At 43.8% G+C, this 17888-nt stretch overlaps 1 protein-coding gene across 2 annotated transcripts in view; it reads left to right on the forward strand.

The window, feature by feature from the left end:
* ITGA9 (integrin subunit alpha 9) overlaps positions 1 to 17888 on the forward strand; it is a 365208-nt gene that overhangs the window by 259263 nt on the left and 88057 nt on the right. For both annotated transcript variants that reach the window (XM_044934133.2, XM_006077035.4), the window contains exon 19: positions 15635 to 15721. In XM_044934133.2, coding sequence (XP_044790068.1) covers positions 15635 to 15721 — 87 coding nt within the window. The remainder of the gene's footprint in view (positions 1 to 15634; positions 15722 to 17888) is intronic.

Genomic DNA, 17888 nt, shown 5'->3' on the forward strand with positions numbered 1-17888 from the left:
GAAAAACACCAATACAGTATACTAACGCATATATATGGAATTTAGAAAGATGGTAACGACAACCCTGTATGTGAGACAGCAAAAGAGACACTGATGTATAGAACAGTCTTATGGACTCTGTGGGAGAGGGAGAGGGTGGGAAGATTTGGGAGAATGGCATTGAAACATGTATAATATCATGTATGAAACGAGTTGCCAGTCCAGGTTCAATGCACGATACTGGATGCTTGGGGCTGGTGCACTGGGACGACCCAGAGGGATGGTATGGGGAGGGAGGAGGGAGGAGGGTTCAGGATAGAGAACACATGTTATACCTGTGGTGGATTCATTTTGATATTTGGCAAAACTAATACAATATTGTAAAGTTTAAAAATAAAATTAAAAAAAAATAGCCAAAAGCAACTCCTTCTCTTTGCAAGTCATTTTAAACAGCTAACCAACTAATTGAAAATGTTCAGACCAAATACAGAGAAAACAAAGTATCACCCTAGAAAACAAAGACTGTCTGTCTGTTCTCTTCTTGACAATATGAAGAGGAAGCATGACTTTAACATTTATTTAAATTGCCAACATCCATTGGATCATTGGAAAAGCAAGAGAGTTCCAGAAAAACATCTACTTCTGCTTTATTGATGACACCAAAGCCTTTGACTAAGTGGATCACAAGTGGAAAATTCTTCAAGAAATGGGAATACCAGACCACCTTACCTGCCTCCTGAGAAATCTGTATGCAGATCGAGAAGCAACAATTAGAACTGGACATGGAACAACGGACTGGTTCCAAATAGGAAAAGGAGTACATCAAGGTTGCATATTGTCACCCTGCTTATTTAACTTATATGCAGAGTACATCATGAGAAATGCTGGGCTGGATGAAGCACAGGCTGAAATCAAGATTACTGGGGGATATATCAATAACCTCAGATATGCAGATGACACCACCCTTATGGCAGAAAACTAAGAACTAAAGAGCCTCTTGATGAAAGTCAAAGAGGAGAGCGAAAAGTTGGCTTAAAACTCAACATTTAGAAAACTAAGATATTGCATCTGGTCCCATTACTTCATGGCAAATAGATGGGGAAACAATGGAAACAGTGAGAGACTTTATTTTGGGGGGCTTCAAAATCACTGCAGATGATGACTGTATCCATGAAATAAAACTTGCTTGCTCCTGGAAAGAAAAGCTATGACCAACCTAGATAGCCTATTAAAAAGCAGAGACATTACTTTGCCGACAAAGGTCCATCTAGTCTCAGCTATGGTTTTTCCAGTAGTCATGTATAGATGTGAGAGTTGGACAATGAAGAAGGCTGAGCGCTGAAGAATTGATGCTTTTGAACTGTGGTGTTGGAGAAGACTCTTGAGAGTCCCTTGGACTGCAAGGAGATCCAACCAGTGAATTCTAAAGGAAATCAGTCCTGAATATTCATTGGAAGGACTGATGCTGAAGCTGAAACTCCAATACTTTGGCCACCTGATAGGAAGAACTGACTCATTGGAAAAGACCCTAATGCTGGGAAGAATTGAAGGCAGGAGGAGAAAGTGATGACAGAGGATGAGATGGTTGGATGGCATCACTGACTTGATGGACGTGAGTTTGAGCAAGCTCCAGGAGTTGGTGATGGACAGGGAAGCATGGAGTATTGCAGTCCATGGGGTTGCAAAGAGTCAGACACCACTGAGCGACTGAACTGAACTGAACTGATGTTAGTGGGTCCTTCTTAATTCAGTGCTGGTAATTGTTGTAGTTGTGTATTGACTCTGGAGGTTCTTGGCATCAGGCTTTTTTTTAATGTAAACAGTCTGAGTGAGTGAGTGATAGTCACTCAGTCGTGTCTGACTCTTTGCGACCCCATGGACCTTATCCCCCCAGGCTCCTCTATCCATGGAATTCTCTAGGCAAGAATACTGGAGTGGGTTACCATTCACTTCTCCAGGGGATCTTCCTGACCCAGGGATTGAACCCAGGTCTCCTACACTGTAGGCAGATTCTTTACCACCTGAGCCACTAGGAAAGCCCACATAGCATGATACCAAAGATGCATATTGTGCTCCTGACTCTGCCCTTTTCTCGTAGGCATTCCCTAAAGCTAGAACTCTCAGCTGGCATATGTTTCTTAGTTAGATCAGCTGCCAAGGCAGTTATTCTGTGTCTGGTATTTAAAAGTAAAGCTTGTATAGGATAGGGATATGCCTGTAAACCTCCATGCCTAACACGAGGTTAGTCTAAGAGTATCTGTTGAATAAATTAACAGAACACAGATCCTGTACCCACTGTTCTCAGGCTTTTAGTAAGCTAGACAGCAGTTCTCAGTTTTCTATGTATATTAATAGTATCACATCCTCTGTATATAATGACAATTTTATGTCTTCTAATTTGAATACCTATTATTTCTTTTTCTTATCCGATTGCTGTGGCTAAGACTTCCAATACTAGGTGGAAGAGAAATGGTGAGAGTGGGCATCCTTGTCTCGTTCCATATTTTAACAGAAAGGCTTTCCATTTTTCACTGTTGAGTATTATATTGGCTATGAGTTTGTCATGAATAGTTTTTATTATATGTCCCTTCTATATCCACTTTCATAAGAGTTTTTATCATGAATGGGTGTTGAATTTTATCAAATGTTTTTTCTGCTTCTATTGAGATGATCATGTGGATTTTGCCTTTTCTTTGATTGATGTGGTGTATCATATTGATTTGCCTATAATGAATCATTCTTGTGACCCTTGGATGAATCCAACTTGATCATGGTGTATGAGCTTTTTTAATGTGTTGTTGGATTCAGCTTGCTAACATTTTGTTAAGAGTTTTGCATCTATATTCGTCAAAAGTATTGGCCTATAATTTTCTTTTTTGGGTTGTGTCTTTGTCTGGTTTTCATATTGGTGATGGTGGTTTCATAGGATTTAGGCAACAGTTCTGAACACGAGGACCCTCGGCTAGCTTTTGCTGTTTTATGAATGGTATTTTGGGCTATTGTCATAATAACTTTTGACCTGTATGTGTGTGTTCACATGATGAACTGAATTTTCCTATGAAGTCAACATTGATGAGACTTCTGGGAGATAACTTGGTTGGGTTTTGGATTTCATAATTTAAAGAACTAGTGGAAAAATAAAAATGTATATATATGTGTGTAAAACTGAGTCACTTTGCTGTACAAAAGAGACTTGCACAACATTGTAAATTAACTGAACTTCAATTTTTTAAAAAAATAAAGAACTTGTAGATGTTTTTAGTTAAATGAAAAGGAAAGGTAGGGACTTCCCTGGCAGTCCAGTGGTTAAGACTCTGCTTCTACCTCAAGGGGTACAGGTTCAATCCCTGGTCAGGAAACTAAGAGTCCCCCATTCTGTGTGGTGTGTCAGATATTAAAAAACAAATTTTTAAAGGACAGCTAACAAGCTGGTTTTAGAAAAGGCAGAGGAACCAGAGATCAAATTGCCAACATCCACTGGATCATTGAAAAAGCAAGAGAGTTCCAGAAAAACATCTATTTCTGCTTTATTGACTATGCCAAAGCCTTTGACTGTGTGGATCACAATAAACTGGAAAATTCAAGAGATGGGAATACCAGACCACCTGACCTGCCTCTTGAGAAATCTATATGCAGGTCAGGAAACAACAGTTAGAACTGGACATGGAACAACAGACTGGTTCCAAATAGGAAAAGGAGTACGTCAAGGCTGTATATTGTCACCCTGCTTATTTAACTTCTATGCTGAGTACATCATGAGAAACGCTGGGCTGGAAGAAGCACAGCTGGAATCAAGATTGCCAGGAGAAATATCAATAACCTCAGATATGCAGATGACACCACCCTTATGGCAGAAAGTGAAGAGGAACTAAAAAGCCTGTTGATGAAAGTGAAAGAGGAAAGTGAAAAAGTTGGCTTAAAGCTCAACATTCAGAAAACGAAGATTATGGCATCTGGTCTCATCACTTCATGGGAAATAGATGGGGAAACAGTGGACACAGTGGCTGACTTTATTTTTTGGGGCTTCAAAATCACTACAGATGGTGATTGCAGCCATGAAATTAAAAGACGCTTACTCCTTGGAAGGAAAGTTATGACCAACCTAGATAGCATATTCAAAAGCAGAGACATTATTTTGCCAACAAAGGTCCGTCTAGTCAAGGCTATGGTTTTTCCTGTGGTCATGTATGGATGTGAGTTGGACTGTGAAGAAAGCTGAGCGCCGAAGAATTGATGCTTTTGAACTGTGGTGTTGGAGAAGACTCTTGAGAGTCCCTTGGACTGCCAGGATATCCAACCAGTCCATCCTGAAGGAGATCAGTCCAGGGTGTTCTTTGGAAGGGCTGATGCTAAAGCTGAAACTGCAATACTTTGGCCACCTCATGCGAAGAGTTGACTCATTGGAAAAGACTCTGATGCTGGGAGGGATTGGGGGCAGGAGGAGAAGGGGACGACAGAGGATAATATGGCTGGATGGTATCACCGACTTGATGGACATGAGTTTGAGTTAACTCTGGGAGATGGTGCTGGATAGGGAGGCCTGGCATGCTGCAATTCATGGGGTCGCAGAGTCAGACATGACTGAGCGACTGAACTGAACTGAACTGAAGGCAATAGTAGTAATAATGAAAGTATATAATATTACATAATAATAATGAAATAAGACTAATGGCAGTGCAGTTGGAGGAAATGAAGATGCCCTTATTGAGAGAGATTGATTTTAGCCGTGAGTGCAGTTATTCCTCAAACAGCTTGGTCCTTCTCCCCACCTCCCAGGCTGGGAGATCCCCTGAAGACAGCAAGGACTATATTATAAAGGCATGTGACCAATGCGGGACATGGAGACTGCTTGATAAATAATTATTAAGTGGGGGGCGTGAACAAAGGAATGTAAGACGTAACAGAAAACATACGTGCCTCATGCATAAGAATTATTCTACAGAAGCTGTTTCCCATTTAAGACAAAATAAGAAACACTTGTTGAGTGGATGGATGGGCTTCCTCCAGGGCAGCAGGGGGCGGGCACCCGTGTTGGAACTGGCCTCTGCCTCTGGAGATAGAGTCCATCTTCTCTCTGAGTCAGTGCTCTGGGTGCGTGGTGGGCAGGGCTCCAGTCTGAGGACTAGTAGACAAGGAGGACCATAATAAAAGATATTCTGACTTCACCAGCATTAGAACCCCAGGGAAAGCACTTTTTCCCCTTCTAACTGGGTCTTCATCTCTTAACCTCCAAAATGGCAGTGACCGTGCCAGCCCTCAGGACTGGTGTTCCAGAGGCTAATATAGAATGTTTGCCTGAGAATCAAAATCCAGATTTCCTGACCCTACTTCTGCTCTAAAGAATCCCACTCTGGAGGTGGGTCCTGCAGTCTGGACCCACATTAAAATTACAACAAATCTTCAAGAAGGATTTTAATGTAATTTCTGAGGGTTCTTGGCTTGGGTGTGTATTGGAACTTCCCAGGGAGCTTTCAGCAAACACTGGCCCATGCTGTGTGCTGTGATTCAGTGGGTCCACAGCTGGGCTTCCAAGGGGGCTTTTTTTTGTTTTACAAAGTTTTCCACAAAATCATCACAGTCTGTCTAGCACCGTTATACGAATTGCAGAGAAGTGCCCCCTCTGGTGGTCCGTAGCCTCTTGCCAGGATGCAGGACTTGGGGAAAGCAGCATGGGCTGGATTTCAGCCCCCCAACCCTCAGGCAGGTCTCTTGTGCAGTAAGTAGCCTGCGTTGCTGGCACTGCTGTGCATGGTGTCTGTGGCTCTCAGGTGGTTCCAGTGCACACCCCAGTTATGAAGCAGTGACAGGTGTAGGCTATTAATAACCTTTGAAGGCTTTTGCACAGAAATGAAGTAGTGTGTTAAGATCCATATGGGACAGCTTGTAAACCAGACTTGGGACAGCTGAGAACAGGGCATCCACAAAGAAGCTGTTTTACACCGGCCTAGATAGGAAGAGGTTGGAGCTGATCTGCCATGGTAGCAAGGAAACAGAAAGGAGGGCGGAATCACCCTAAAAGAGGAGGCCAGTCCTTGAAGAAAAGTCCTGAGATGTGTCCAGAGGTAGTAAAGCGCATGTGCCAACCAGAGGGGAGAGAATAGTTAGCAGCTGCTCCCTGGAACAGGACTGTGTGTGCCCACAACATGCTGCAGGGGTGCTGCACTGGGGGAGGATCCGCTCAGGCCTCGTCACTTCTGTGGCCAAGGGGAGTTCAGTATCCCTAGAACGACTCTCAACCAAGGAGAGGCAGGTGTTGGCAGAGACATGTCCAGCTTTTTCACCCATTAGGGGTACATGTCCCCACTCCTTCAGGGAGCACTTGAGGTCACCTCACAACCTACTTGAACCCCAGCCCTTGCTCCAGAATCTGCTTTGGGGGGACCCAGACAAGGGACATGTCAATAGGTGGGTCTCCAGCTCCAGAAAAGTGTGTCCTTGCTCAGACAGTAGCCCTCAAATGGCAGCAGCTGGGTCCATCTTTCTCTGGAAGGTAGAAAGCACAGGAAGGCGGGCTACATGGGCTGACATTATGTTCTCTGAGTGGACGGGTCCATGATGTAGAGCAAAGCTTCTCAAATGGTCACATGCACAGAGGTTACCTGGAGATCTCCTTAAAATATAGATTCTAACTCAGCAGGTCTGGGTGGGACCTGAGAAACTTCATTTCTTTTTTTTTTTTTTAACTTATTAACATAATTAACATTTTATTTATTTAAAAAATTTTTTTATTATTTTTTTTTTACTTTACAATATTGTATTGGTTTTGCCATACATCAACATGCATCCACCATGGGTGTACACGTGCTCCCCATCCTGAACCCCCCTCCCACCTCCCTACCCATACCATCCCTCTGGGTCATCCCAGTGCACCAGCCCCAAGCTTCCTGTATCCTGCATCGAATCTGGACTGGCGATTCGCTTCTTATATGAAAATTATACATGTTTTAATGCCATTTTCCCAAATCATCCCCCCCCCACCTACGGAGTCCAAAAGGCTGTTCTATACATCTGTGTCTCTTTTGCTGTCTCACATACAGGGTTGTCGTTACCATCTTTCTAAATTCCATATATATGCATTAGTATACTGTATTGGTGTTTTTCTTTCTGGTTTACTTCACTCTGTATAATCAGCTTCAGTTTCATCCACCTCATTAGAACTGATTCAAATGCATTCTTTTTAATGGCTGAGTAATACTCCATTGTGTATATGTACCACAGCTTTCTTATCCATTCATCTGCTGATGGACATCTAGGTTGCTTCCATGACCCACCTCCCAGAATATTGGAAATAAAAGCAAAAATAAACAAATGGGATCTAATTAAAATTAAAAGCTTCTGCACAACAAAGGAAATTATAAGCAAGGTGAAAAGACACCCTTCAGAATGGGAGAAAATAATAGCAAATGAAGCAACTGACAAACAACTAATCTCAAAAATATACAAGCAACTCCTGCAGCTCAATTCCAGAAAAATAAACGACCCAATCAAAAAATGGACCAAAGAACTAAATAGACATTTCTCCAAAGAAGACAGACAGATGGCTAACAAACACAAGAAAAGATGCTCAACATCACTCATTATCAGAGAAATGCAAATCAAAACCACAATGAGGTACCATTTCACGCCAGTCAGAATGGCTGCGATCCAAAAGTCTACAAGCAATAAATTCTGGAGAGGGTGTGGAGAAAAGGGAACCCTCTTACACTGTTGGTGGGAATGTATGCAAACTAGTACAGCCACTGTGGAGAACAGTGTGTAGATTCCTTAAAAAACTGGAAATAGAACTGCCATATGACCCAGCAATCCCACTGCTGGGCATACACACCAAGGAAACCAGAATTGAAAGAGACACGTGTACCCCAGTGTTCATCGAAACTTCATTTCTAACAAGCTCCCACGTAATGCTGATGCTGCTGGTCCAAGGACCACACTTTGAGTAGCAAGGCCCTTGGAGCAAGGTCCTTCTCAAATGAGTTCTGAGCCCACAGGAGTGTAGGCGCACTGGTAGGTGGGATGGAACTCTCCACTGTAAGTATGTCCCTAATACCAAGGTTCCTGGCCGGGCTTTCAATAAGTACCCACCATACATTTGACTCCTACAAAACCTTTCCACGCAAATACCATTCATAAATTGTTTTTATGCCATGATGTTAAACCCTTCCCCATCATTTCAGGAGAGGTTGCCACCTTGTAGAGTTTTCAACCAGCCTGTGGGGCAAAGGAAAAGATTGATAGAATATCAAAATAATTTGATTTATGAGATGGAATTGAACTTTGAATTCTTAGTATGTTGATCAAGAATGTGTAGGCTCTGGGAAATACCTTTTTAAAAAATCTAGGAATAGAAACAAATTTTTGAAACTCTTAAGAAAAAGTTACTTGTCTCTGTTTAACAGAAAGAAAAACTTCCTGGATGAAAATCAAATACTTTGATTACTTCTTAAACCTTAGAAGACACATATTTCTGGTTTGTTCACTTTGGGCTTTTCAGTTAGAGCTGTTAGATTTATTTATTTGTTTGTTTAGATTCTTGTTTGTTTTCCCATCATCCCCAAAAGGGGAAGGCATCAGCATTTGGGAAGGTGTTCTGGTTTGTCGTTATCTTGGAAAATAAAAAGATTTGCTCTTCAGAGTTAGTGTAATGCACAGGAGGGGCATGTTACAGGACTAAGACAGCTTATTCAAGTCATTTCTAATTTGTATTCTTTTTTTAATGCAAGAAAATTTTTACTTGTTTTAAAGCATCCTGAGGGCCAAGAGGACTGTTTGGGAGGAGCCTCCTGTGTCTCCACTTTGATCAGAAAATTGCTCCTCCTGGGACAGCTGACTTCCCACCGCCTGTGATGGGGACGGGGTTTATTCAAAGTGCACGCTCCAAATTCAATACTCCTTAGCTTCCCAGGGGCATTTGGCTTTAACAGTTATGTGGTTCATCTGTCTCAAACATTTGTTTTGACTTTAGCTCCTGCTTGCTTCAATTTTTTTAAGCTTGGAAAGAACAAACCCAGGATAGTCTGGGCCGTCGCTTCCAAACAGGGGTTTAGACAAATTTTTAAAACGGACTTGCTTTGTAGTAGTTGCCTTGGCCCATTCCTCCAAAACCCCCACGTGTGTGGGTAATCACCTCTGTTCTCTCAGGCTGTTAGTTGCCAAACCTCATCCGGCAGGAGGCCTGTAACCACTGCCCCAGCCTTGCCAGGCCATCAGCCATGACTGGCATATGTCCTGGCATCTTGTGTGCTTCAGGTTCCTTAAAGGCCACGCTTGGCTTATTGCGTTTGTACTCTCCACCTGCTCAGGCTTAGTTTCTGTGGGTTCTTCAGGGGAAGGAGGAGAGGGACCTTGTCTGTGCCTTGCTTGGTATCCCCCACCTTGGGTCCCCTCTGGCCCATTCTTACATTGGCAGCTAGAAAAGCCTGGGCAAGCGCTGTAACTTCTCTGTGTTCCAGTTTCCTCCTTGTAACATGGGCATAAGAGGAGCTGCCTGGCATGTAATAAGCTAGTTCTGAGGTGGGCCGTCTGTGAACTCCGTCTTCACGACCATCAGCACTGGCAGGCCAGCACCAGTCCCATAGCCTATAGTGCACAGTGAAGTCACTCAGTCGTGTCCAACTCTCTACAACCCCATGGACTCCAGGAGGTAGCCCACCAGGCTCCTCCGTCTATGGGATTTCCCAGACAAGAATACTGGAGTGGGTTCCATTTCCTTCTCCAGATGATCTTCCTGACCCAGGGATCGAACCCGGGTCTCCTGCATTGCAGGCAGACGCTTTACCATCTGAGCCCCCAGTCCTATAAGGCCTGTGCTAAGGCTTCACTTCACAGGTGAGAAAGTAGAGGCTTGTAGAAAGGCTAGCTCATTTGCCTGTCAACACACAACTGTTACATATCTGAGCCAGTCATCAAAATTGGGACACTGTTGCCAAAGCCTGTGCATTTTCTATGCTGCAAGTCCAGGTGCTTTACTCCATGGGAGGAATTCCATGGGCCCTGTCCCAGAGGATTTCCCTCTGGGAATAGCACTGTTTTTTCTGGTGAGACTCAGGCTGACTCATCCTTGAGTTGAGCCAATAGAGTATTTCCTGGGAATAAACTCTTTCTATTAACTCACTGGGCCAGGTTATTGAGAACCCCTTCTCACCTTGAATTCTCAGTTAGAGAATTTGGGATCAAGTGCTTTCAAAATTCACCTGAATTCTCTATTAACTGAGTTAACACAGAGCTTACCAGCTCACATGGGGTCACACCTCACGTGTCTGGAAGAAAGGAAAGAGGTCTCAGAAGAACACCAAACTTCAGTCATAGAACATGAAGGGTCATCTCAGTTTGACAATCCCACAAGAAAGTGGCAAATGGGAAGTTAAACTTCACACCCGCCCTGGCGCCCAGCATAAGCCCTGACCAGATTTGCGGATTTACTACTCGCACAGGGCACCGTGTTGGTGGTCAGAGAAAACTGAGGCTCCAGAATAGAGTCAAATCCTGTGTGATTGGGAAAAAGGAGCCTGAAGGCCAAGGAGGCTCACTAACTTCATGATCTGATTCTTCCTGCCAACCACCCCGCACATTACAAACAGGGCTGGAGCCTGGCTCCACTGGCCAAGCTCCCGGGGGCCAGGGCGGCCGAGGTATGTCTGGAAAAGAGAGGGTTTTTGCCAAGACAAGCATCTCCCATGCCAGGCAGACCAGCAAATAAGCTACCTCTTGCAGCCCCTTCATCTGAATCCCTGAGGAGCCAAGGCCTGTTCAAGTATTAAGTGCAAACTCAGAAACTACGGAGTGCCCAGTCCTGAGAATACAGAAACAAACGTTCACAAACTGAGTATGCGTTTATCTTGTGTTCTAAAAAAATATTAATTGATGTTTCTCTGACCCTGAGAGTAATGGGTCTTATTAAAAAAGAAAAAGAAAAATTTAAACTGAATCGATCTCCAGGGAGAAACCTTGATAGCATTTTATGGGATTGGGTGTCCCTGCAAGCCAACGAAAAGTGGGGACTAGGAAAAAGACTAGTTTTGTGAATCTTCTTAAAATAGGGTCCAAAACTTGATAGTAAAAATTTTTAAGTTTTGATTGAGATTTTCCTTGAAAGATAAAACTGAAGATTGTGAAAATAAGTTTATGTTATTCTACACTTAACAGCTCTTGTAACAGGGTAATTACAGTAGTCAAAGATTTCTTAGACCCAAGGCAAAGGCTTATTTGCTTTAGTAGCATCTTTAAAATAGAAGTGCATTAATTTCTGAAACAGAAGAAGTAACTGAGTGCTGGGTAGGCAGCTTTTGGTTTTTGTTTTAAAATATTTATTTGGCTGTGCCACGGCTTAGTTGCGGCATGTGGGATGTAGTTCTCTGACCAGGGGTTGAACCCAGGCCCCTGCATTGGGAGCGTGGGGTCTTTTAGCCACTGGACCACCAGGGGAGTCCCTAGATAGGCAGCTTTTGGATATAACTATTCCTGTTATATCATAAGGTAACATTCTTTACTTCCTATTTTGCCATTTTTTTGTTTTTTGTTTTTTTGAGGACAATCACAAAAAGGTTGTTTTTATGATAGTATATTTTCCCCAAAGGCTTCTCTTGATCTTTTCATTTTAAATCCTTATCTTCTGAAATATCTTAAAGTGTTATCATCCAAGGATAATTTTGACTTCTTTAACTGTTAAGTAACTCCATCAGATCCAGATAGATCAGAGACTTTTAAGTGGTTTGGGCAGTTTCTATGCATCACTTTAGTTGATTTCATGAAAGCCTGCAGCTTTGCAACAAGGGTTCAGTAGATTTCAGTGCATTTGAATTGAGTAATCAGATTCTACACTGTCTGGCAATCAGGGACAAAGGGTAGACAGTTCCCTGGTCCACATTCCCCATTAGCTGAGAGCTCTTCATCATAAGTCTTGCAATAGTGCTGAAGGTGAAGTTCTCAAATGTGAGCAATGGTTGGGGCATGAAAGGAGTCAGAGCCAAGGAGAAGTGTGGTCCCTAGAATCTCATCATGTACCTCCTGGGCAGAGGTAATAAGCATTCTCTCCCCAACTAGATCACTATTCCTGATGCTGTCTGAAACCAGGCTTAGTTTAGCCATATCACCCCAAATACATTTTTTAAATTTCCCTGAGCCTTCTTGTGCCTACAGGGTACCTGCCTGACTACAGGGAAGGGACTGGGGGTGGGGGTGGGGGTGCGGGTCTGGTACTTGGCTTCATAATGACCCTGTTTTTTAAGTTCATGGCCCAGGCTGCTCTGGATAAAACCAGAGCAAAGGAGGTGCTGATGGGCTTTAAAGTGAAATGCTTCCCTAATGGGGGCAGCTATATAACCTGCAGTTAGAAAGTCTTCCTTTGGTTGGTATGAATTTGAACAACATTCATTAGCACATGGGGGTTCCCCTTCTGTTGCCTCTCCCCACCTGGGAACAGATGCCCAGCACTTCCCAGAAGCTTTTGGTACCAGCAGCCTTATCTGTAAAGAGTATTGTTTGAGGTCAGGTTCGCTGAAGCAGAATCTGAGATGGGGATTCCTGTGCAAGTGATTTAGTACAGAAATGATCTTGGGAGAAGAGGAATAAGGGAGCAGCCTAGGGCAGAGGACACGGGCAAACAGGGATGTGCTCTCAGCCTGTTGCAGCAGGGCTCTGGAATATGAATCTCACAGCACAGCTGGTCTCACCTTGAGGCAAAGGGGTGGCCTTCTGCACCCCTGTTGATCATAGGCTGCAGAGGAAGGATGTTATAACCTCTCAGGCAAAGCAGTTCCCATTCAACCAGGGACTGGAAGCCATCCAGTAAAGGGGTTCTGGGTGCAGTACCTGCACCATCTACATGCAGAAGCCCATGCTCTGAGGGTGGGAGGGGGAAGAGTTGGCTCTTTCCCTAATTGCTGCAGTGGAGAGTGGAGAATAGAATTAAAACCTTTCAGTCAAGAGGACTTACATAGCCACGGGAGGGCTGGGCTGGTGCTGGCAGGCACAGAAGGGTAATCCATGACATTCCTCCCTGTGACACCATTTAAGAGTGTTTGAGTCATGACTATATGCTGAGCACTCTCCTTCCTACAGAAGTCTTTGGTTTTTGCTCTTTTTGCTTATTCTCCACCTCAATATCCAACTGGAATTTTCATTTCTGTTAGACTGAGTAGGTGGAAGAGAGACTTGGAATAAGGCAATAAATGCTGGACTAATGTTATTTTCTTGCATCTTTGGAATTAACAAAAATAAGGTAGTTCAGCAACTCTCAGGTAATCAGAAGCAGTGTTAGATCAAAGCCAAGTAAATGGAGGGCTCCTCTGTTCCAGAGTAATTCAGACCTGTATCCTCAGTGCTGATCATGGGAGTCCATGCTTGGGGTTCATTCCAAATCCTGTTCCATGTCCATATTATATATGCCAACTTATCGCCCATTAGTGTTGGGGCAAGATGGGAGAAGAAAACCATGGAGGAATAGCTGAGGAAAGGTGTTCCTGATAGTGGAAACAACTTAGACAAAAGGTGTGAAAATGATACCAAGAAAAGGGTATTTGTAGAACAGTGATGTATGTACTCAGAAAGGTAGGGGCCAAATGGATGCCAGAGTTCAGATTTTGAGCTTTATTCTGTTCACAATAGAGAAAGGCATTTTAAGAAGATTCCTTAAGCAGCCTGTAGAATGGACCAGAGAACGGGGAGCTCATAGCAATGGCTCCCAAATCGTTGTGGAGCAGGACGCTTGCTGTATCACCTAACCTGTATTGAAAGTGCTTATCTCAGGCCCCACAGTCTCAGAGTCTACTCAGTTACCTACTCAGACCACTGGGTGTGGCCCACGAATCTGTATTTTTAAAGAATGTTCCCAAAGCAGTTCTAACACAGGAGGGCCCAAGCCCACTGCATGAGAGATGCTGACTAAGGACACGGAGAACCATCAGAAAACTTTAAAATCACTGAGGTCAGTAATCCCCATTGGATATCTAGACCGGATACTGAAAGATAAGCTTTCGTTTCCTTTTACATTTATATATCTCCTATCTTTTGCTTCTTTTTATTTTAGGTTGTTTTGTTGCTAGTTTATAAATAAAAGTTTTATTGATATTTAGAAAATGGACAAAAGTACATAAATCATTAAGCGAATTTTCATAATGAACAAACCCCAGCACCTCAAGAACTCCCTTCCACTTAGTTAGTGTTAGTCACTCAGTCGTGCCCAACTCTTTGCGACCCCATGGATTGCAGCCCACCAGGCTCCTCTGTCCGTGAGATTTTCCAGGCAAGGATACTGGAGTGGGTTGCCACTTCCTTCCTCAGGGGATCTTCCCAACCCAGGGATCGAACCTGGGTCTCCTGCACTGCAGGCAGATTCTTCACTGACTGAGCTACAAGGGGAGCACTTATTACCTTCCACTTACTGCCTCCCAACTGCTATCTTGACTTCTAACCTCACAGATGAGTTTTTTTTTTTTCATTTCCACTTTTTTGTTTGATAATCTTGATAACACATTAGTATAATCATATGCTGTGTAACCTGTAACTAAGTAGGTATTTTATGGTAAGCACTCACATTTTTTTCCCTCACTGGACATACAGTGAAAATTTTTATTGCACCCATCTGCCTGGGAATCTTGGTCTGAGCTGAAAGGTGCTGTTCTCGGCAATGGGAGGAGGAAGCATGGGTGGCATTTCAGAGCAAGAGTCCACACAAGTTGGTTCCTTTTGGTGCCATTGTGGTGTTGGCTGTGCTCAGTCCTTCTAGAAACCCAGGCCTTTCAAAGGGGAAGGAGACAGGTTTTAGAGTCAGCCTAGAATGACCTTGGGGAAGTCACATAGCCTCATTGAACTCCAGCGCCCCAGTTTCTAGACATTCAGCCAGTGCTACTTTTATCCTGTGCCTTCTCCTTTTCCAGAATCTGCAAACATTCTGTGTCCCCTCAGAAGTCTTGATTAGGCCTCAGTGACTCAGAGAGGCCCTATGGGTTATGAAGAGCCTCCTGCTTTCTTTTGACCTTGATTGTAAACCATGCGTCCAGATGGAAAGATGGCAGCTCTCCACAGCGCCTCTCCTGGCTTCCTCGTGCCTCAGTCTGTAGAGTCCAGCCCAGGCTGGCTACTCTTGGAACTCCCTCCTTGCCCTTGCACCCAGCCCCAACTCTGGCAAGGCTTGCTGGGGAGACAGCTCAGCCCTCACTGATTCAGACTGTGAAAAGAATCCCTGTGTTTTCCCTGGTGTGATTTTCTTAGCATTTGTCTTTCCTCAGATAAGATCTTGAGAGGCAGGATTAGGGTGTGGGCATAGGATAAAAGGGGTCAGGAAGGTAACTTGAATGCCTTTTAATCCAAACCTAAGGAGACATCCAGCTCACAAATGGGCTGGCCCATTTCACTGGGAGAACATCAGGGTTCAGAACCAAAGGGTTGGTTAAGAATGAAGAGTGGTTTTGTCCTCTGCACTTGTCTTCCCAGGAACCTCTGGCAAAGGAGTGGGGAGGTGTGCAGTCAGAGGAGGACCAGGAACTTGGCCTGGCGGGGGGTTCTCATTCCAGTGCAGCCAACCAACAGTGACCGTTGTCTGAGAACTTTCCAAAAGAAGAACCATGTCTGCTAAAGTCTGGATTTGCCTCCCTAGGGCTCCTTCCACACACCTGTCTTGATGCATCCAGCCCATCTGTTGATGCTTTTTGTCTTTCAGGAGGAAATGGGCATTTCCTGTGAACTGCTAGAATTGGACTTCCTCAAATGCAGTGTGGGATTTCCTTTCATGAGGTCAAAGTCAAAGGTAAGGGACAGGGACCGGACGCTTCCTTGGCAGCAGCCTCCAGCCCATCCCATCAGCCACTGACTCTGCCAACTGCCTCCCTGAGGTTTCCTCCACGACCCCTGCCTCCCACAGCAACCGGAGTGGCCAGCCAAGTCCTGCCTGGGCACAGCCAGCCACATGAATGACCATAGCTAAGTCTACTCCAGGTTAGCCGTGGACATGTGGTCTTTCCCCTTGGTCCACATGATGTACCTCAAATGTGAGACACACACAATGGCCTTTGTATGTTGTTGAGCACCATCTGGTTGGCCTGACATATTTTTTCTGGGACATCGCATGCCACTTTGAGTTCCTGAGACCACTTTGGAGAAGATGTGGTCCTGGCTAGTGATCTATAGTCCGGGCTGCCACTCCTCTGGGCACTCACAATTTTTTTTGAAGAGACCTCTTAAAATTCTTAAAACATACATAATCGTTTATTCAGAAGAATTCAGGAAATTACAGTCATTTTGGCATTTATAAGGAGCTAAATTTTCTAAGCTCAAACAATAATATGGTTTAGCTGATTTGGAGATTCATGGAGCATTCTAGTATGTGACATCATTTTAAAAAGGTGCAAACATGTAGAAGATGCGATTTTTGGAGGCAAAACTAGACCCTAAAAGACCAGGCAGATCTGCCTTTGAAAATGGAGGCTGTTTTCCCTGCTGTGATTTGAAGGAAATTTTGTGTTCCTTTGTCTACCTTTTTCCTCCACTTAAAAAAGAAAGTTTAATCCTTTTCTCCTGCCTATATCATGAAATTGGGTCATTTTAATATCTAAGGCTTTTTGTTCCTAATGTATACTAGCTGTTTTACAAACCAGTTGTTAGAACATTCTTGTAGGAAGGTTTGCTCATTTCTTAGCAAATCTCTTGAACCCCTCAGTCTCGTTGAATGTACCCAGTCCAATCTACAGTGGTTGTTATCTCTGTGATTCCTCAGCCCTTTTCTGGCTCTGATCTTCATTCTGTTCACATTCATCCCAGGAGAAGGGAAACCTCAAGAGGTGGCTTAGAAAAAGCTGGCAGAATTCGGGTCAAGTCCCATGAGATCCCAGGTAGGGTTAAGATGTAGGAGAAGGACCCTGAGCCCTAGGCATCATTGTCTATAGTAAAATATATGCCCCCCCATACACACACACAAATATAATTGAAATCTTTTGAGCAACAGGAAACAGACTTAATTGAAACACTTTAAAAGTAGCCATCTTGTTGTAAAATTCAGCCTCCTTCCCAAACCTAGGGTGCATCTTGCTAGTTTTAAAGATACTTTGAAAGGATATCGCAGATGCTTCCCTGGTGGCTCAGTGGTACAGAATCTGCCTGCCAGTGCAGGAGACACAGGATATGTGGATTTGATCCCTGGGTTGGGAAGATCCCCTAGAGAAGGAAATGGCAAACCACTCTAGTATTCTTTCCTAGAGAATTCCATGGACAAAAGAGCCTGGTGGGCTACAGTCTGTGGGGTCTCAAAAGAGTTGAACACAACTTAGCCACTAAGCAATAACAATTTCATAGATGGATCCAGGATTGATCATTTCCCATGAAAAAAAAAAAAAGGTGAATAAATGAATATAATAAAAATAAAGCAGTCCTGACTTCTGGGGCCTAAATTTCATTAGAATTCATTAGCTCTCAAAATAGTCATTGAGCCAACAGAAGAATGGATGTTGAATGTTGGACTTTTTTTTCCAACTTGGTAATGTCACTGCCTTCCTCCCACATACAGAAGTGAACACCTGTAGCAAGGCTGAACCTGGAGGCAGGAGGTCTGGGAATGAGTCCTTGGAGAAAGCCCAAGAAGCAACCCAACAGGGATGGGGCTCCCTCTATCCACAGCTTGGCTTGTCCTTCCCTTTCCCTTAGACCTGTGAGTTGTCTGACTTCCGACCATCTGCTAAGCCTCATGACCACATTATCTGCTTACTTTGCTGGCCATATATTTCAGTCTCTCACAACCAGCCTGCCTGGTTCCTGACTTTCTGCTCTCCCAGGCTGCTGGCTCTCGTTGGCCTCATGCCCAAGTCTTTTGCCTTTCACCTTACTTTTATCGTTAGAGCGTTTAATTCAGATCTCCTGCTGGGTCAAACTCTTTGCTGAGACAAGACCCCTGACTTTCCCATCATTTGTGTTTTCCAGCTCTG

This window comes from Bubalus bubalis, chromosome 21, assembly GCF_019923935.1.
Source record: "Bubalus bubalis isolate 160015118507 breed Murrah chromosome 21, NDDB_SH_1, whole genome shotgun sequence".
NCBI lineage: Eukaryota > Metazoa > Chordata > Mammalia > Artiodactyla > Bovidae > Bubalus > Bubalus bubalis.